Raw genomic sequence first — 21,096 nt, 5'->3', positions numbered from 1 at the left:
TCGTAGCCAAATAAATTTGGGAAAAAAATAGATCACGTGGTCGTCATGAAGTCACATAATAGCTATATAATATTAATAAGAGGAGGAAGAAAAATAGCTAATAGCTATGATATAAATAATATGTAGTACAAAGAGAAGAAGAGAGAGAGAGAGAGAAAGAAATGAATATGTAGCTGATAGTGTGTGCGTATTTATAAATATAAATGATTATAATTATCTCTTTCTCTCTCTCTCCTTTCCTGATGGACTGGCTCTGCGCTCCCTCGCAGCAAGCAGTAGTTGGCTTAGGTTCTTCTTCTTTTCTTTTACACTCACTCTCGTACCAGCTACACACCTTGGGTTTGACAAATAATTTACTTATTAAGCAAGCAATAGAGGAGAGAAAAGGAGCAATCGCCAATCGCCTTATCCACAATTAATTACTAATTACTTTACATACTCGTCTCTGTTCATACATACATCCGTCGCTCCTCCTCCTCTTTTCCTTCCTTGGATCTCCTTGTTCTCTGACTCTGGATCTCCGCCTTAGTTGTTCCACTCATAGGAGTCCTTCAGGTAAGTCCTTCGCTCTCTCATTCACTCACTCACTCACTTACTATTCCCTTTCTCTCTCCTTCTCCGCCGTTGAAGCGGACCTTGACTCCTATTCTTCACCTTTGAGGAGGATGAGACCCTTCTCCCCCCCCCCCTCTCCCTCTCCCTCGTACATCAGCATCCTTGTGCTAAAAAGAAGAAGGGAAATACATTGACGGCATCCCTCTCTGGACTCTTTCTCCGGATGCATCTATCGCCAAATTACTTGGGAGAGGTCAATGGTAGTCATGGACCTCCTTTTGAGAGAGCAAAATGAAATAGAAGTGTGGTGAGATCTCTCTCACTCTTCGAGCCTTTCTTCCAACCCCATGCATTGATTTATATATATATATAAATCTCTCTCTCTCTCTCTCTTGTTAGAAGCTCATTGTTGCAAAAAACAAACAAACAGAAGGAAATAACATGAGAATGAGACATCAAAGAAATGTTTTGCTTCATTCCTCTCATTCATTATATCACCCTCTTATAACGTCGTTCCAATGATTGTAGTCGATCTCTATTGCAGTTATGATTCCTCCCTCCTCTTCTTAATAGTTTTTTATATATTCATATATGATTATGTGACCTGTCAAGACATGCTAGGCTAGCTACTAGACTCAATTTTTCGCAAAATTTGTATTCTTTAACGAATAAGATTAGTCCATTTCAATTAACATGGATTATTCTGATTCATCCCATGGGGAAGGTTTTGCAAGTTAGCAAAAATTAGCAAATTCTTTATCCCTGCAATTTGTTTACAATGCCTATGATAGTTAGTGGATCCAAATGTGTTTTATGAAATATTATTGGGTTGTATGTATATATTAGGATGTACAAAAAAGGATAGATTAGACATATTTTATTCTTGATTTTTGTTCAGTATTCTTTTTGTGCTAACTCACCATAGATATATATCTCGATTCCTTTCATTAATATTGACTAGATCGACTTGTTGTTGACAGGGAACATATACATATATATACATACTTATTAGTAGTATATGAACGGACAACGTGAAAGAGGAGGAGGCATGGTGATGAATGCTCTAATTATCCTTTAATTGATATGACTCAAACAATAACTAGAAACACACTTTTATATATTTTTCCATCATTAATATTAGTTGTCCTCCTCTCCTCAATAAATGAATGGATTTTATGTTATTTAATAAGTAGTTCCTCATTGCGTCATGTGTATAATAAGAAAAGGATTGAATATAAAAAGATGAGACTCTATCAAGTGGAAATATACTGCTTTCAGTTAGATAATCACTATTATAATTAAACTATCTATATATAAACTTTTTATTTTTAATAATAATAATAATCCCTTCCACCTTTTGACGTGTTTTTTATATTAATATTATATACTCTTCTTAGGAAAAATAAATTGCTTTCAATAACATAAGAAGTATTTTTGACGTTCTTTATGCTGTTAATTCATAATTATTTGCTTTGTCTCTTTCAGCGCACCAGAATCGATACGACACGACAATCATCCATCATCACCAACATAAGCCGGCGTTCTATCTAAAATGAGGGAATATAAAATTGTAGTTTTAGGCTCAGGAGGTGTTGGAAAGTCCGCTCTTACAGTGCAATTTGTACAAGGGATTTTTGTTGAAAAATACGATCCTACCATTGAAGATTCATATCGTAAACAAGTTGAGGTTGATAATCAACAATGCATGTTAGAAATCCTGGATACGGCTGGAACGGTAAGGTTAATAGATAGATGGCATGGCTTGTATTTATTCTCTGTTTTTACGTTTGTACATGTAGGAACAATTCACGGCGATGAGAGATTTGTATATGAAAAACGGCCAAGGATTTGTTTTAGTTTATTCAATTACTGCACAATCTACATTCAATGATCTTCAGGATCTTAGGGAACAAATTCTTCGTATTAAGGTAAATTTTCTTTTTACTCTATTTAAATTAATGACCCTATTAGAGGGGGTTCATATTTGAAACATTAGTTTTGGAATCTTCGATTTGAGTAATTTGATAATTATTACACATACATTATAATCAATGGATCATTTAACAGGATAAAACGTGTTTTTTTTACTTTATAACCTTAACCAAACGATTTGATGCATAGAAAAAAGTACTAAAATCCCTTGTGTTTTCTTTAAAAGTTGCACATTTAATTTTAGAGGGAGGTGTTTTTATGGAGAAAATAGTTCATTTTTGTATATATAAACATCTGCAAATACAGTGGGTGTGTTACTTAGAATAATTTAAAAAAATCTTAATTTCTAATCAAAAACTCGAAAATATTGTATTAAAAAAAAAGAAAAAAGTTTTACCGATTTTTTACTGTTCATTCCGACTTTATTCTGATACATTTCGTTTGGTTATATTTGTGGTGTCAACATAAAACAATCTTGAACAAAAATCAAGAGAATCCCCATGTATTTTTTTACTTAATATATACGTACATCCCATCTATTTCAGTACTTATTTGAGTCAATTATAGACTTTGTATTCAAATTTGCTGGATGAGTTTTGATATCCAAGTATTTAAGCTATGGTTTCAAAGCTTTATTTTATTTAATAGACTTATATTGGCCCCCAGGTGGGGCCATATTTCAAATGCAATCTATGTATTTATCATTCTTTTATTGCAACTATCAATTTTGTCTATTTAAGTGCAATTACCGACACACCCAAAGGCTTAATAAGAATAGTTTGTTGATAGAAATTGACTATTATTCGTAGAAGAACGTAAATGTTAATAATCAACCGTCAATTTTGATAAAAATTATTCTAAGTTGCTATTGTGTTGAGGGGCTACATTTTAGTCTGGCAGTTATTTGATGAGGAAAAGAAAGTATAGTCATATAAGCATGTTTCATTTTGTTTCGTAATTAGTGTTGTGTCTGTCTGTATTTAGGATCAACTCAAAACTCCAATCCCTTCCAGTTCAGTCTTGCATGTCAGTTCTAAAAACTTTTATAGTTCGGTCCTTCTTGACGTCACTCAATATTATTTCTTCTTTCTTTAATTCGTTCTAGTACTGAATGTCCTAAAAAGTGATAGGACCGGTCCTTAGACTGGACTGGACCGAATAAATTAAGAATGCCATAACACTACTCTTAATCGTTGAAAGAATACATTTCGCCTCGTCATAGCTGATGGAATTAACAGTTCTATATTAGAGGCTTAAATATTAGTGATGGAACGATTTAAAAAAAAAATCCCCATTCCGATTCTTTCATATTCTAAATAATAGTTAAAAAATACCATTTTGCTATCAGGGGCATCCACAGAATTATATTTTAAGGGGGAGAGACTTTGTTCTTTGGATTAAAAAAAAATAATAAAAAATCCAAAAATTAACTTTCAACTATTAAATGTTATAAAAAAAATTTCAAATATACAATTAGAGAGATTTTTTTTCAAAAATTCACAACTATTCACAAAAAATTAATTTTTTTGGAATAACGTTTCAAAAATTCTCAAAAAAAATTCCAAAATCTATAGCTATTCACAAAAAAATTTCAAAAATTAAATTTCTAATATGAAATTTCATGAGAAAAAAAATTCATATACATTAAAATAAATATAGTTATTTATAAAAAATTAAATTTTTTGATAAATAAATTAAATATAAAATATTAAATTTTATATAAAAAGGAAAAATTCCTTAATTTTGGTGGGGGGAAGGGGGGACAATTATTTCTCATAACTTAGAAAATTAATAAATAGTTAAATACCAGTAATAAATAAGAATTGGAATTGTAAATTAGACATAATTTTTCCGATGGATATCCCGATTCCAGAGAAAACACTCGATTCTGATTAATTGTTCCATCACTATGAAATGTACTTAATGTTTATTTATTGATATATTTTTTTCTATGTGATTAACTCAAGGTATTTTTCACATCTTAATTGTTTTTTTGTTTTTTTCTGTAGGACACTGATGACGTACCAATGGTTTTGGTAGGAAATAAGTGTGATTTAGAGGATGAAAGGGTAGTTGGAAAAGATCAAGGTCTTAACCTAGCAAAACAATTCAACAATTGTTCTTTTATGGAAACATCTGCCAAGGCCAAAATTGGAGTTACTCATGTAAGTTAGAGCTACATATGTATATTTTTATAAATTATATTTTCACTTTTGTATATTATTTATGTATGAATTTATATATTATGAAAAAAACAAACAAAGTATATTTATTTGATGACAGTTGTGAGGTCTCTTTCTTCTTCTTTTGGCTCAATTGCTCAAATCTAGTTGGACTCAGGTACCACAAAATGAGAAGCAGTATCAGGGACGTCCACAAAATTATATATACATATATATTTTTTTGGGAGGGGGGCTTGTTTTTTGGATTTTTTGAACAGTTAAATTTCCAAAAAAAAATTAAAATTAAAAATTTTTTGAAAAAAAAATTCAAAAATCCAAAGCTATTCTCAAAAAATTTCTAAATTAATTTTCAATTATTAAATTTTTTGAAAAAAAAACTTTTTTGAAAAAAATTCATAAAAAATTTAACTTTTTTGAAAAAAAAATCAAAAATCCACAATGTTCACAAAAAATTTTAATAATTATATTTTGAATATAAAAATTTACAAAAATATTTCAAATAATACATTTTTTGGAGAAAAATTTCAAAAATTCGTAGCTATTCACAACAAATAAAAAAATTTCGAAAAAAATCTGAAAAATATATTACATTTTTAGAAAAAAAAATCCAATATTAAATTTTCTAGTACATAGCAAATATTCCTTTTTTTTTTGGGGGATCCAGCACACATCCTTGCATACGCCCCTGAGTATAAAATATGGGTAATACCATAAATATTTAAAAAAAAAAAAAAAAAAGAAGAATTGGACACCAAATGTCACAGATTATGAACAAATGATAACTAAGGCTTAGGGATGTGAAAATTGTCCTAATCCTCGTGAGCATATATTTAAAAAAATAATTATATGTAGATATGTTGTCTATCAAAGTTGCCAACATATGATTGTATTTGAGCTTTACACTCACTAGGGTGTAGACAATTTTCTCATCTTTGCTAATGTTTTATACGAGGTCTGATATAAAAGAAACTGTTATTTTCTAATTCAATTTTCATTTCTTTATCATTGAAAAAAAAAATTATGTTTGATACATTACATGGAGGGTTGACGCCCAAATTATTATTAGTTATAATTTCATCCAAAATGGTGACATTGCTTATCACGATAGTTAACATTTGTATTAAATTAATCACAAATTGTTTCTGTATAATTAATTCAAAATTGCTGAGGAGAAGATAAGTCAAATTCTTTTAACTTTATGTTACGACCATTAAATAAAAGATTTACAAAATAGAACATGATTACATGATTGATTAACCCCACCATAATAAGATTATTGAAAAAATTCATTTCCATACACTGTTCAAAATAAGCTGAACAAGAACACACTATGTTCAGATTACTCAATTTTTGAAATTTGGCCAGATAGGACTTTTAACTCTAAAGCTGCGATATATATGCTATTGGTTGAATCTATTCAAATACTTAACATACTATTGTTGGATTTAGTCCTAAGATTGTCATGATTTTTATTGGATCGAACTAATTCGGCCAAAAAAAGAAAAAAAAATCAATCGAGATCTTTCCCAGAAAAAATTGGTCTCATCTAAAATTCTGTCTATGTATACAGTATTTTTTCTATAACAAGGATGGCCAACCTTTTAATATAATGGACTGCATTGCCACTAGAAATATTTTAATGGGCCACAGAACCTATTAAATTAAATTTCATGAAAAATGGATTCATAAAACAAAACTTATCAAATTTTTCAAGGCCAATTTGGAAACCCTGCTCATGTGTGTACGCAGGATTATATATATATATATACAAGCTATATTGTGACAATTTTGCTAAAAAAATACTACTTGAATTGATAATGAGTGGTGGGTAGCGATAAAACATTAAGCGGCCACGGGTTGGACATCCCTGTTCTCGAACATATCGTGTATTTTTTCAATTTTCAAGAAAATCCAAGTATTTATAATCTATGTAAGATCATTGTCTAAATTAATGAAAACAAATGAAATGAAATGATTGTTGATCGAAAAATTGCTCTAGAAAAAATCAATTAATACCGAACCGGGAAATAATCGGAACTGGACAGAGTCTCAACACTAATACAACTAGTCAGTAGTTTTTACACAATGTGTATTTGAACGCAATCCGTCAAATATCGCAACTGTCTCTAGTCGTTTGGAACGGTTGCAGCTGTTAAGAAAAATGAGATTTGAGTCAGAAATTAAGAATACTAGACTAAATATATATATATTTATTTAGAATTTGAAGGTACTGAATGATTATTAACTATAATTGTATGATATCAGATTATGATATGAAAAAATATATAATATACCTAGATCAAATAAATTCATTTTCACAACCCTCTTGCTTTGGCTAACAAGTATGTTTGCTTTGAAGCGTAAATCTAGAAATTAGTATAGAGGAATAACCGAAGAAAACTGAAACACTTTTTGCAACTGATCCTTTTGTACTAAGCATTAAAGTATCTCAAATTTCTCCTTAATGAATGAATTTTGAATTGTAATAGATTATATTTACTGATTATAGCAAAATAATCCATGGTTCAAATGATATAACTTATAGCAAAAACAATGAAAAACTCACTCCATTATTACAAAAATATTGATCCTCCGTAAAAGTTACTTTTACTCTCTAATGTCAGTTTTAATGCAATATCTCAAAGAAAAGTCAACGATTTTTTTTCCATAATGACACTTATTTAATTTTGAATTTAATTGTAAATCCTATTATAATTTGATAACTTTGATTTTTGCATATATTTGTCATTGATATGCGTTCCTATCGAGGGGGAGGGAATTATATCTGCATATCCTTTAAGCTCATAAACTACATAGACACACTTCTATTTAATATATGTTGCTAGTCAACACAAAAACAAGATGATAGGATTTTTCTCAAAAGTGATCATGTATTAGGTACATACCTTAAGATTTTTTATTAATAAATTATATTGATGAATCATTCGGAAGCGCTTATCAGTGTAAATTACGTAGTGTGGGCAGTGTCCTGGGATAGAAGACGTCTATCCTTTGTAATAATAATAAACTACCTTAAAAAATTAGAAAAAGAAAAACGGTTGTTGTCCGTGCTCTTTCTTCTTTTTTGTTCATTTTAGAAACAAAGACGAGAGAAAAAGAAAAAAAGAAAATATATTATTGTTCTATTTGTTATAACATTCAACCTCATGTCTCAAACTGTATAAATAAATTATTTCAAGCTTCATGGACACTAGATGACTCGTAGTATACACGTATTGCGTGAGGAATTTCAAAAAACGGACATTCAAGGGAGTCCTCCGAGCAAATCTTTTTTCTTTTTCTCTCTCTTTGTTTCTCTCTCTTTTCTTTTTCTCTGTCTTTGTTTCTATCTCTTTTCTTCTTCTCTGTCTTTGTTTCTATCTCTTTTCTTCTTCTCTGTCTTTGTTTCTATCTCTTCTAGATGGGCATACGAATACTAATGCACTTTAATTATGACATCAATTCAAAAATGAGTTTTTTCCTTGAAATATTGTCGTGGCCTTATCTCAAATTGACAACGGTATATAGTGTTTTTGGCAAAGTTGTTTTTTTAAATTAAAGTTCATTTTTTTAGCTATCCAATTAAATACTTTTATACTTTTTGAATCTATTCGTCTTGAAGCTATGAGCCTCTGAATAAAAAGCACCTATTTTCCACTTTAAACAAAGATAACTTGAGTTATAAGTAAGATGTAGACATTTTAAAAATGTTTTTATAATTTTTTAACATTCGTCTTTATAATATATTAATATAATATATCCCTATCTTCAACGCCCAGGGCTTAAAATCGCTTTGAACCTTAAAAATAGCTAAAAATAACAAAAAAATGGATGGCCTTTTTCTGAAGGCTATGAGAGACAAAATAAGGATATCAAACTCTATTAAATAAAGCATATACTGTTTTTGTACCATTTTTGCTGTTGGACATTGTAATTACAATTTTCCCTGGACTGATGCTATTTTAAATGTAGAAAGTTCTCCTATTTATAGCAGCAATTTATTTTCTCTCTCCAAAGTCTTTTAAAAGGCAGCTAGTATTTATAAGGGTCTTACTTCAGGTGTACCATAAGTCTCACTCTCTCCTTCCGCTCTTTTTTCATTACAAACTACTCAGTTTTAAATCTATATCAGGGAGCAAATATATAGAGTGCACCCTGTATACACGTTCGATGCTATATGCACAGGCCTGCAATAGTTCATTAATACAAATGTATTGTTATTTCTTAGATCAAAATATGTATATGATATATATCAGAGAGCACTATATAGAGTGTACCCCGTGACTCGTTTTCATACATACAAACAAACTTTGTTTGATTAATATAGAAGATTATAGGTCAAGTAAAAAGTTCTGAGGGTTATTTGCTTTATTTTGACAATATAATTAAAATAAATAATGACATTCCTATACCGGTCCAACTCGACGATTTCCGTTATTTTTTGACATTTTCGATGATTGGCCTGCCAGATCGTACCCCATCTTTGACGTCCATATTACCAGAAGGGAATCCTTGGAACCATCGCTTTCCTGTTGCATTCGATACTGTATTGGTTCCATAAACAGTACTTTTTTTTTTTGGCCGTTTTGATAAAGAAGAATGTATCGAATTTTCTCTTTTTTAATTTCCATTTTGGAACGCTGTAAACTGGTTTCTCCAAACACAGAACTGTAAATGAACTTTTATAAAGTTTTATACAATGTATTAATCGTGAGATTGAGGTCACTATATCACAGCGAAAAGCGCTCAGAACTTTTATTTGTCCTAATATTATTACCAGTTATCAACTCAGCAACGTTTAATCGTCTTTTATCTCTCTTTTAGTTATTTTACGATTTGGTGCGTCAAATAGCATGCCGCATGCCAGAAAATCAACCAAAAAGGAATAAAAGAAAAAAATGCATCATTTTGTAAGGAAGAAGTCCCTCAAATAATCTAGGAAAGTTTATGGGGGTGATTCTTCTTCTTCCAACCTCCTTCAACAACAACAACGCTACTATACTACTACAACACACATATAAATATATACTGATATCTTATACGTTTATAAATATTGCTGTAAATTTTTTATACTCTTTTATAATAATATATATATAAAATTAAAATTTAATACGCTGAATTTTGCAAAAGATGATGACGAATCAAAGCAAACAACAACTACAAAAGCAACAACACACAATTAAATATTTGACTTATTAGTGGCTAACAAATAGCTACTGGCTTTGTGAGAGGCTTATTATACCTACTGTAATCTAGCAAATTTTATTGAAACTTCTTTTTTTATGAAAGAGAAAAAAAATAATTATATATGTTTGTATCTTGTGAAAATGTTGAGTGTTCATTTTTTTTAAGTAATTTTTTTTATCAAATTGTCGACATTTTTTGTTTCTTTCCGTATTTTTCCCTCTTTTTTTTTAAATGTACAAGGACTTATTTTTTTATAAAAAGTATTACCAAATTTGATGGCTTAACTTTAATTACGATGTTAATTTCCCCCTTATTTTATTTGTTGAATATCCCCATGAATGATGATATTCAACCGATTATAATGATTCAATCAAAACAACGCATTATCAAATTCTATTTTTTATGGAGATGTGTCAAAATGTAATATAATATTAAATGTCTACAAAGAATATTATCTGAATGTTTTTTTACATACATGCATATATATATATAAGTTGTAACTTGCAATAACCAAAAAATTGAGATAAATCTCTTTTTGAATGAATAATTTAGAGAAGGATTTGTAGTGAAAATAAGACTGGTCAACAAAATGTCAACTTTGTTTTGCCCTTGGATTGAAATGATGTGCCTTGATTGCTTTTACTTCCAAAAATATGAAAATGGTATTTATGGCCCAAATATCTGTTTTTGTGGCCTTCATGGTTTTTTTTAAAGTACAACATTTACATGATGTAAGTAGTCTTATTTTTTGGCTATAATGATCTAAATATAAGACAAAAGTATTAAATATAATTTACAGGTACATTTTTCCAGAATCAAAAGATATTTTTATAATTTATGTACCTTTTTCTAAATCGGAGAAAATGTCTTTTAAATACAAAAAAAAAAAAAAGATGAATACCTCATGTCTGATCACAATTATAGCAATCATAGTTTATTGTACAGTGAAGGCATACAGTTTCATTTTAACGAAAAAACATGTTTAAATATTGTTATTTAGGATTTGTTGTTTGAATTAATACATTAGTGTATTTATTAAGTTATCAAGGTTTAGTGATAGCTTAGTTTGCTCTCTGTAGGCCTCAAAACCAAAAAAAAAAAGGTTACAAAAGTCATTTTTATGTTTCTCGAGATAAAAGCAATTAGTGACGCACAGAGCATTAGTCCGCTCAAAAAATCCTGAGCGCGCTCTTGCTCGTTTTTTAAAGCCTTGAGTACACTCCTGCTCAATTAAAAATGAGCTGTGCTCATTTTTTCCGCTCGTATAGGTGTATTTGTATTTGACAACTCGTTATGATTACAATTAAATTTAATATATTGGAAGTTCAAATGTGCCGTATGATTTATGACAACCATACATTATTAGCAATAGCATATAATAATCTAAGTGATTGATTTAATGAAAATAGGACTGTCAAAATTTTTTTATTTGCACAAAAAGTTGGGAAACTATCGCGTACTTTGACACAGTTAAGCCTCATAATTAGCTTGAGCTTGAACAATCGTTTCTCAAATTTTTGTAGTTATGCTTGTTTAATATTTTGGGATCTTATGTCCATTTACTTCATAAAAATATAAGAAAATCGTATTTTGGTAGGGGAAATTCGTTTACAAAAAATAAAGATTTGTCTTCCAACGTAATCTCTAATACACAAAGGAGCTGGCGGTGTCTCTGGGGCAACCAATATCTGAGTCTTCTTAAATTGGCCAGCTACATGAGAGGCAAACTTGTCAACCGAAAACAGCAGAGTCGCAGATACAGAACGGAAAAAAAGATTCCAGCTTATCTTGAGATATAACTTCAACCGTCTATTCTTGCCATCTTTAAAATTATTCTTTATCTCTCCATTTTTTTGATGTTTTCTCATTAGAGGTAGAATCAGAAAAGGTAATATAAATGAAAGAAAATTCGAGCGATTTTATCACTCTTCTAAAATGATGAGTGCGCTCCGCACTCGTTCAAGAATTCTGCTTTGGTAACAGTCACACAGTCACACATTTGGTTGGTAAATTGAGCGTTTTCTTCGTGACGTCATTATTGTTGCTGTCTCCCTTTTTGGGAGCCTATAGAACCAGTTTTATGGCAATGAAACCCCTATTTCGATTCAGATTAAGGAAAATCGTGAACTATCGGATCTCAAAATGGGATCAACAAATAAAAGGCCTTAACCCTTACTGTCAATCAAGGTGGTATCCCTCTATTGCCTAGTTTTATTATATATCTGACCCTAATATCTATTATAAATATGTTTTATTTCCATATTGCAGATATAAATTAACTATTACAATGGAAAGATTAAGGTCTTTTTCACTAATCACTTCCGCAACAAAGTTGAACTGAGGTTTATCTTTGCTTCTGTTTGTTTGTTATTCAACAGGATTACGGGAAAAGTTTTGATCAAACTTGGTACGAAGAAGTCACAGTAAGAGGCTATTAAATTTTGGGAGATCGGGATCAAATGCAACACCAAACGTTAATAAAAAATACATAATCGACCATAACTTTGATGTCCAATTGATGTCATTATGTAGGTTTAATAGAGATGAGTCATATGGTAAAAAAAAAATTCTATTGTAATTAATAGATTATATCTTGTTGAAGTTTAAAATTCAAAGTATTCAGATTTTAATGGACCACTCGGTAAATAACAGATCCAAATGAAATGATAGCATTAACAAATAGTTGATAATAATTAAAATTACTGTAATTAAGTAAATCTTTTTAAGACGAAAAAATAGTAATCTGTTGCTGATACAAGTTACAACTTGTACACTACGTCCACACATTCTGTATACAAATAAGTTGCATCTTGTATGAGCTACACTTAACATACAAATAGCATTCAGTCGCAATTTTAATGTGGTTAACCTCGAAAGTCGATACTACTCCTCCAACTAAAAATATGTCCTTCCGGTTAATATATATAATTATCCTGGTCGTTCTACCTTCATCAACACAAAGGAACATTGTACTTTATTTCGATAAGGGTGTTTTCGTTTCCTCTAGTGGCTTTTTAGAAAAGGCAAAGGAGAGAAAATAGCTTATTAATACGTTTATATTTATTTTTCCGAAGGATTGTTGAGGGGGTAATGTGTATCCCATGATTTTCTTCGAGAAGATGAGCCCTCTGTTACTTCCCTAGGAGTGTTTATCGACCCCAAAGACACAAATCAGGGGTGTCAGCAGGGGGTGCTGGAGGAGCTGTAGTTCCCCCCCCCTAAAGGAATTTTGGCTTTTTAGTATAATTTTTTTTGCAAAGAGGAAACAATTTTTATACGAAAATAAGGGTTACAGATTTATTTTCTTAAAAAAAGGTAATTGTAGCAAATTTTGCAGCAGAGTAAAAAATTAATTTTTTGAGTATAGCTGTGAATTTTTGAATTTTTTCAAAAAATTTAATATTTGAATTTTTTTTTCTGAAAATTTAATTTTCAGGGAAGCTATGGTTTTTCCAAAACAATGAAATTTTTGCCTAAAAAGTTTAATATTAGAAAATATTTTTTTGATCAATAATTATGGATTTTTGAAATTTTTTTTCTAAAAAATGCATTTTCAAATTTTTCTTCAAAAAAATGTAATTTTTGTGAACAGTTGTGGATTTCTAAAAAAAAATCCAAATTTTTGTTTATTTTAGAATTTTTTTTTCCAAAAAAATACAAAATCAAGCCTCCCCTCCCCCAAATAATAATCCTGTGGACGCCCCTCCAAATATCCTTGTTATATCTTCTACGTGTCATATTTTGTACCTCCTTCTCCTATGTAAATTCTTAAATTATCATATACTTCCTGTATTCATTTTTTTTGTGAATGTTTTACTTCATTAGTTTCAGAATTATTAGCCAATAAGGGGAATTAATTAGTGAGGTTTCAAAGAATACTTTTTATACGTTCTTATTATTCATTTACCTAATCAATTATGAATAAGAAAAAGGAAAATCATGTAATTAAGGAGAGTGTGGGAGATGAATAATTCAGAAAAGATTCAGAAAAGTTATCTATATACTAGTATTTAAAAAATACAGTTTGTTTGTGTGTATCCTTTATGGGTGCCCACACTATTGGACCGAGGCAGCTGAAACTTTACATGGGTACCACTTTTGAACCTGGGCAGGCTAAGACGGAGGTGGCAACCTTTTTCTTTTTTTTTTGTATGGGGGGAGGTTATAATTGGGACTTACCCTATACCCAAGTTTAATTGAAAGACAAGGTTAGACGGTCATGTAATCGGGCTTGCTAGAATTTTGATCTAATGTATGTCTTTGATTTCTCAAAAAACAACTATATGAATAACTACGTTTTTTAAATGGATTCAAAATCAAAAAAATTAAGGGCAAAAAAAGAAATCGGTGAAAATTGAAATTCCTTTTTTTTTCAGGCCCAAAAAAAAAAAAAAAACTTCCAATGAAATATTGGATTCGTAAAAATAATAAATTTTGTAGAAATTTATCTTGAGATTCGTTTGCATATAAATATGTAACATAAACATTGATGTTTAACTGAAATTTCTGTCGTTCTCTGCATAATTTTTCACTTTTTTTCTCTTTTTTTTCCATCCAACGTCAATTTTCAATTTTTAAGTAGAAATCCCACAAAATGAAGCATTTTGGACATCAAATTTGAAACCCTTGAATGATTTTATTGTATTTTCAATTTCCAGAACATTTTATAAAATAATTTTTGCAATATTTGCAAAAACCTATTATGGAGGGTTATTTTTTCGACGACGTGATTCTCCATAACTTTTTGTTTTTCCAAGTATAAAAAATCTTTGCTTGTTTGTCTTCCTTTTTACAATTCCAATAAATGCTATTTACTACTCTTTTTTTGTTGTTGTAAAACGAATGTTTGTTTTTTGCAATTTTCTTTGCAAATTTCGATTTGGCAATAATTCGACAAAAATAAAAAAATTACTTCTCATCAAGACAAATTTTTCCATTCATATATGTTGGTATGTTATTTGAAGCTTATAACACAATTGTTTTATGTGTTATAATACTAGCCCACACCAAAAAAGAAATAATATCGACCATTGTCAATGTGATTTCCAGATACCTCCTTGGCCCCAGCGACCTTTGCTAGTCAGTATAAAATATGTCTTATTTGATCATTAATAGTCAATTAATTTAGAAATAACGTAATATACTCTACAGCAGTGGTACTTAACATTTTCATCACTGTGGAGCCTTATAAGGGCTGTTTAATGTAGAAAAATAGCCACTAGGGCGCTCTTTATTCAATCAAAACCTGGCAGGATCTTAAATTTTAAAAAATAAGAGGAAGTAGAGTTTCTGTTGAAAAATTTCAATAACTCCAAGGCATCATTCACTTATAATATAAATTTTTCGTTGTGCTTGAATTTTTCACATTTCTCAATGTTTTCAGACATAATTATCCTTTTCAAATTTATTGAGTTTTGCCGCAACGTGCATCTGTAGACAAGTCATGCTGGACGTTAAACATCCCCTACAATATTAACAATTAAATACAAATACTAGGCGAAGTTTAAAAGTAAAGTAGTTTCTTTAAAAAATCAGGTCATTCGACCAAATTATGCAGAGGAATAAAGAATTTTAATTTTGATTTTTTTTTTTGAAAAAACAAGCCATTACATATTATATTCTGATGTTTTAAATATATTTAGGTCTCATGAGTATATATTTAAATACATTTAATGTACAGATTCTTTATTTTGGCCAGAAACCTCGTAGCCTGACTCGGGCCGAAGATCGATACTTTCTAGCCCGATCTCCCTCTAGTATTTATTTTCATACTTAGTATATAAAATATACATGTTCATATAATAAATTGCAAGCTACGACTATGAAATAGGGTTTCAACTTGAGATGCCCACAGCACTAGCAATCTCACGCAGCTTCACTTTTCTATCATCCATCACCATATCATGGATTTTATCAATGATTTCTGGAGCAGTAACCTCAAAAGTGCGTCATAATTCATTTAGCAGTTGGCATAATAACATAGAGTTCATTTTATTTATAACCCAAGTCCAAATGACCTTGTTTCTTCATTTGATAAAGCCATATGGAGAAAAATATAGCTACCAAGTAAAATTTCAACTTAAGGGTTGTTAAAATATTAATGCGTATCACTTAAATAATATTTGCTAATACTTTTTGACGCCACCATGTAATAATTATAAAGAGACCATTTAGGGATTCAACATTTATGCAATCTCCCAAAATTGTAAAGAGCACACAAAAAAACATAATATTAAAATGATTTGAATCTTTTTTCAGAGTTTTTTTTGTATTTCTTATCGTGGACAAGTGAGAGGAGGTTTTAAGAATAAAAAAAACACTTAACATCCGCATTGAATACTACTTGATGCCAATGAGCAACCCTGATATTTGAATGGAATTAAAGTAGTATGAACGAAAAATGCCCCAAAAAATGCCAAGATTTCGACTTTTTTTTATCGATTTGGAACGAGAAAATTAGAATAATATGAGAAAAATATTGTATGTTTTCTATTGTAATAATTAATTATTATCTACACTATAGAAATGATGTAATAACATATTTTTAACAGATATTAGGACCAGATGGATTAACAAGGCAATACAATTTTCATAGAAGGTACACTTTATGGCCTTTTATTTGTTGATCACATTTTGACGTCAAAGTAGTTCCATATTTACCTTAATATTGATAAAAAAATTGTAATAAAACTTTATTGCTTAGACCCCCAAAATGTCTGACATCACGTGAAAACGCTTTAAATTATTAGTAAATAATAGGCCTTTAATTAATTAGAAGATAAATGGTGTAATTGCACCTATGGATTATTTAATTTGCGGCTAGGGGATGAATAAAATAATAGTTACATTTTAATAAATATCTTACTAGATGTCGCTACAGCCAAAAATAAGATTTAGTAGATAATTTTTCAACTATTAACTATCAACGTTGGCATACAGCTAGCTATAATGAAGTAAAATAATCAAACGTGCTAGCGTATAGCTACTTATAAGCCAGTACATTGTTGTGGTTTTTTTTTGATTATTTTGAAAAAATTATCGAATCTTTTAAAGACAATTATGAAGATGAGCAGCAAATCAATGCGTCCGCAGGATTTTTGTAGTTGTGAGAGCTATGAGGTTTTAACTCCCCCATCATTTCTGTGAACCATTGCAAGAATATCAAAGGGAGCAACATCCCATAAAATTAGTTTCTAAGGATTAGCCCTAATTCAGAGGTCTTCAACCTTTTCCTTTGGAAGGGCCACATTGACATCGCTGTATTTGTTAGGATTATATTTTTTAATAATGATAAATAACTAGTTATTAGACTTAGGATTTGGTTCGAGTTAGATTACACAACATCTTTTGATGATTCTTTGACGGTATTTTTCGATGAAAAATCTATTTGCAAAACCCCTCCTTTATTAAGCTCTCTTTTTGACAGGTAGAAATATGTATGTGATGAAATCAGAGTTATGCATAACTCTGATCGGGTATGTGAGGGATCCAGATTCCGACAGCAACCAATTAGAGAAAGGATACATTTGGCGAAAAAATGGACAAATGAATAAAATAAGGGTATCCTTTATAAGTTTGCCCGTACGTCATAATCAACAAATTTGACTTGTTTGATAGCTTCAGATCAAAACATTTTCTTTTGGAAGGACTGTGAATCAAATTTAAACAAATTGGGACTGTTTTAATTTGTTATAGGGGCATTCCATGTCAAATCGATCACTCGTCCGACAGCACTATCTCCGATTTTTTTGAAATTTTGCATATAGCTTAATATAGAATAGAAACTCCAAAATATAAAATTTTAGTTTTCCTTGATCTCTATATCAGGAGTTAGAGGCTCCTAAAGTTCAAGCTTCGAGGCCAGCACCCATGTTTTTAAACAGCTATTTCTCTTGTGTTTTTAATGATATCGATCTAATTTAAAAGTTATTAGATAGATATTTACACATTGATTACTCTATATTTTATACTTTTACCCAATAAAATGTATCTTTGACCTTTTGGTCACGAGGTCAAATCTTTGACCTTAAAAATTTCAAACATATTATACTTTAATTTTTCTCAAATTGTCATGAAATGGCCGTCAATATATATTAATTAATTTCAAAAAAGTTTTGAGCCTGCTTTCAAATTTGCGCCAACCAAATAGACGAAATACTAAGAATGGGATGTACAAAACTTGGGTACAATATTATAAAAGATAATTAATTTAGAATTATACGAGACAAATTTACACTCATTTATATGTTTTTTAAAATCCAAGTTATATATATTTAGTATACTACAATGCCCTTAAGTGTTTGTAAAAATACAGGGTATATTTAGTCTATAAATAGTCATTTAAGTCTATAAATCAGAAGGTAATATTTGGGCTTGATTAGATCAAACGGCAATTCTGCCAAATATTCAAATATCTTTGAATCACAATTATTAAATTGATAAAATTCACATTACTACATGCAAATAAGATAATATTAAGTACTAATGGGCAGTAGTTCCTAAACAGTGTGTATTGAGACAAGTTCAAGTGTACCACACGATTTCAGACAACCATACATAATTTGCATTAGTAAATAATCCAAATACTTAGTTTAATTGGAATAGGTATGTTAATAAATTTTTATTTGACGATTTTATCACTCTTTTAAGATTGCAAGCGCACTCCCACTCTCTGTCGATCATATAATTTTGAGCGGCACTCAACTGAGCACCGCTCACTAATGCATTGGTTATACGTTTATAGACTAAAATAAGTTTTACATTCAAATATACTGTATGCGTTTAACACAAAGGATCCGGAAAAATATTCGATTAGTTCCTGAGGACCTTGTCAAAAAATGGTCGCTAACATCAAGAATTATATGCCTCCTATGGGAGGAGAAGCTAAAAAACGAAAAACTTCCCCAAATATATACTGCCATTGAAAACGACAGAATGGTCTTAAATTCTTCTAACGAAAGTGATTCCGACGAAACCTAGCAATCCTAAAGTTGCAGTTTTGGACTTCAATAAATGTTTATGTGCATTAGGAGAAAGTCCTATAAAAAGGATTAGTCATATGACTCTAAAATATGTCCAAGAAAAGGCATAAAAAACATCGAAAGCCATTAAAAATAAATTAATAAATATTTATGAAGGGATGGATTTAGTTTCGGATATAAATATTAACGAAGAAACTACAAACGCATTAAAAGTTCCAGAGTTTGATCAACTCATCAAAGATTTACAGGATAAATTTAATAGCTCTACAAAAAATAGGCGATAAAATTAAGGTCTTGACTATTACTTCCCATATTTGGCCTATAAGGAAAATCCAAAATACTTACAAAACAACATATCATTTTACCCGATTTGCCAAGAAGTTGACCATGGGTAAAGGAATTTTGGTGGATCCAAATCCAAAAAGGGGCTTCAGAATTGATGAACAGGCTGCTCAAGACGTGTTCAACTTTTATAAATCCGAAAATGTGAGCAGGATATTGCTAGGACAAAAAGATACCATGATTGTTTATAAGAATGTAACCAAGGTCAAAGTGCAAAAGCACCTCATATTATGTAAGTTACCTCTTCAAACCCAAATATCCCCAATACAAAATTGGTTATTCGAAGTTTGCAGCGTTTAGACCTAAGGAATGTGTATTAGTCGGAAGTTCTGGGACAGATTCTGTATCCGTTTGCGTATTTCCCGAAAATATGAAGCTCATGCTCCATGGAGCTAATTTTAATAAATTGTGTTGGATGGAAATTCAGAATATAATAATGTTAGACTTCAATCACTCGATGATTTCCTCTCCAATGTAATCCTCCCTCTATAGAATGCTGTCTCTGTCAATGTGGAACGTGTGGTGACGAAATAATAAAAATATATATATATTGTCTCAGATTTTGGAGGAAAAGATGATTGATGAAATAACTTATAGAAGATGGATACATACAGATAGGTAACAGCTGGAAACATGAGTGAAATCTAGTCTAGATTTCGTCGAAGATTTTACGAAAGGTCTTCAAAAATATCAACAGCATGCTTTTATAACCAAAATGCAATCCTCCAACTTTAAAAGAGCGAAGAAAGAGATAGAAGATGGAGAAGTAGTGGTGGTTTTTGACTTCTCTGAGAATTTTTCTTTCGTTCTTCGTGACGAGGTACAAAGTTTTCATTGGAACAATTCTATGGTAACACTTCTCCCTTTCGTTGGATATTTCAAGCAAAACACCAGCTTAAAACATGTTAACTTTGTAGTGATATCAAAGTATAACACTCACGATACTGTGAGCGTCCATTTATAACTACATCTAAAAAATGTATCCAATTGGTTAAAGAAACCTTGCCATACATTAATGACATAAAATACTTTTCGGACGGATGTGCAGGACAACATAAGAACTGTAAGAACAGGTTCTTACGCCTTTGCTACGACAAAGAAAATTTTAAAATCTCAGCAGAATGGAATTTATAGCAACAAGTCATGGAAAAGGACATTGTGATGGTTGAGGAGGTACAATTAAACGGGTAGTGAGTAAAGCAAGTCTACAGCGTTGTTCAGAAGGGGAAAACACTCGGAACCAATTTTAACTCCTATGGAATTCTATATATTTTGTGAAGAAAATATTAAGAATATAAATTTAGCATATTCCAAATGTAGTGAATATAATCAAGAATTGGTACTCTTAAGCGATAGGCAAAAAAAGGGCCGCCCCTATACCTGGAGCTCAGAAGTTCATTCATTTATCCCTGTGTCGAAATTTTCATTACAGGTGAAATATTTTACTGCTTCTGAGGTATCGATAGTTAAAAGAGTTATCCCTACACCAAAAAAAAGTTAAGTATTGATTTAGAAATTATATATAAAATACAGCGGCTTTAAGAAAAAAAATATTATTGTATGCCGTTATAAAATATTTGTGAATTCTCCATAACATAAATAAAATTAGAAATTTATCTCGTAATCTTTTCATTAGTCTGTATTTTATTGAAATTGTAAATTTGGTTGGGTAGATATGAGTTAATAAGTTTTATATTTTCAACGAGGTAGTCAAATTTGTAATAGCTTAGGTTTATATTACCCTCTATATTTACAAGCGCTTAAGGGCATTGTAGTATACTAAATCTATATAACTTGAATTTTAACAGAATATATAAATGAGTCTAAATTTGTCTTGCCACTATTCTAAATTAATTATCTTTTCTAATATTGTACCCAAGTTTTGTACATCCCATTCTTAGTATTTCGCTTATAGC

The 21,096-nt window shown here is 30.3% G+C and overlaps 1 protein-coding gene and 1 long non-coding RNA gene across 2 annotated transcripts; one reads left to right on the top strand and one right to left on the bottom strand.

Annotated features, from left to right (window-relative positions):
* The first annotated feature begins 314 nt into the window (after nucleotides 1-314).
* On the top strand, nucleotides 315-10,306 carry LOC121116213 (ras-related protein Rap1). Its single transcript, XM_040710460.1, has 5 exons — nucleotides 315-555; nucleotides 2,041-2,290; nucleotides 2,355-2,483; nucleotides 4,497-4,652; nucleotides 9,495-10,306. Exons 2-5 carry the CDS (start codon nucleotides 2,108-2,110, stop codon nucleotides 9,582-9,584), a joined length of 558 nt encoding a protein of 185 aa, XP_040566394.1. The 5' UTR covers nucleotides 315-555; nucleotides 2,041-2,107; the 3' UTR covers nucleotides 9,585-10,306.
* On the bottom strand, nucleotides 4,658-20,629 carry LOC121116214 (uncharacterized). Its single transcript, XR_005863792.2, has 3 exons — nucleotides 19,422-20,629; nucleotides 19,184-19,339; nucleotides 4,658-9,338 (listed from the first exon to the last, which is right to left on the bottom strand). It is a non-coding gene; the product is annotated as an uncharacterized lncRNA (long non-coding RNA).
* Between the last annotated feature and the right edge of the window lie 467 nt (nucleotides 20,630-21,096).

Source organism: Lepeophtheirus salmonis, chromosome 4, assembly GCF_016086655.4.
Source record: "Lepeophtheirus salmonis chromosome 4, UVic_Lsal_1.4, whole genome shotgun sequence".
Lineage (NCBI taxonomy): Eukaryota > Metazoa > Arthropoda > Copepoda > Siphonostomatoida > Caligidae > Lepeophtheirus > Lepeophtheirus salmonis.
Note: the sequence above shows the minus strand (reverse complement) of the source record. Positions and strands in the feature narration are given on the sequence as shown.

Excerpts from the sequence above, each read along its gene's own strand:
- LOC121116213 (XM_040710460.1), top strand. The coding sequence starts at position 2,108 with ATGAGGGAATATAAAATTGTAGTTTTAGGCTCAGGAGGTGTTGGAAAG. Across the intron at positions 2,484-4,496 it reads AACAAATTCTTCGTATTAAG|GACACTGATGACGTACCAAT; the intron begins GTAAATTTTCTT and ends TTTTTTCTGTAG. Across the intron at positions 4,653-9,494 it reads CCAAAATTGGAGTTACTCAT|TTATTTTACGATTTGGTGCG; the intron begins GTAAGTTAGAGC and ends TCTCTCTTTTAG.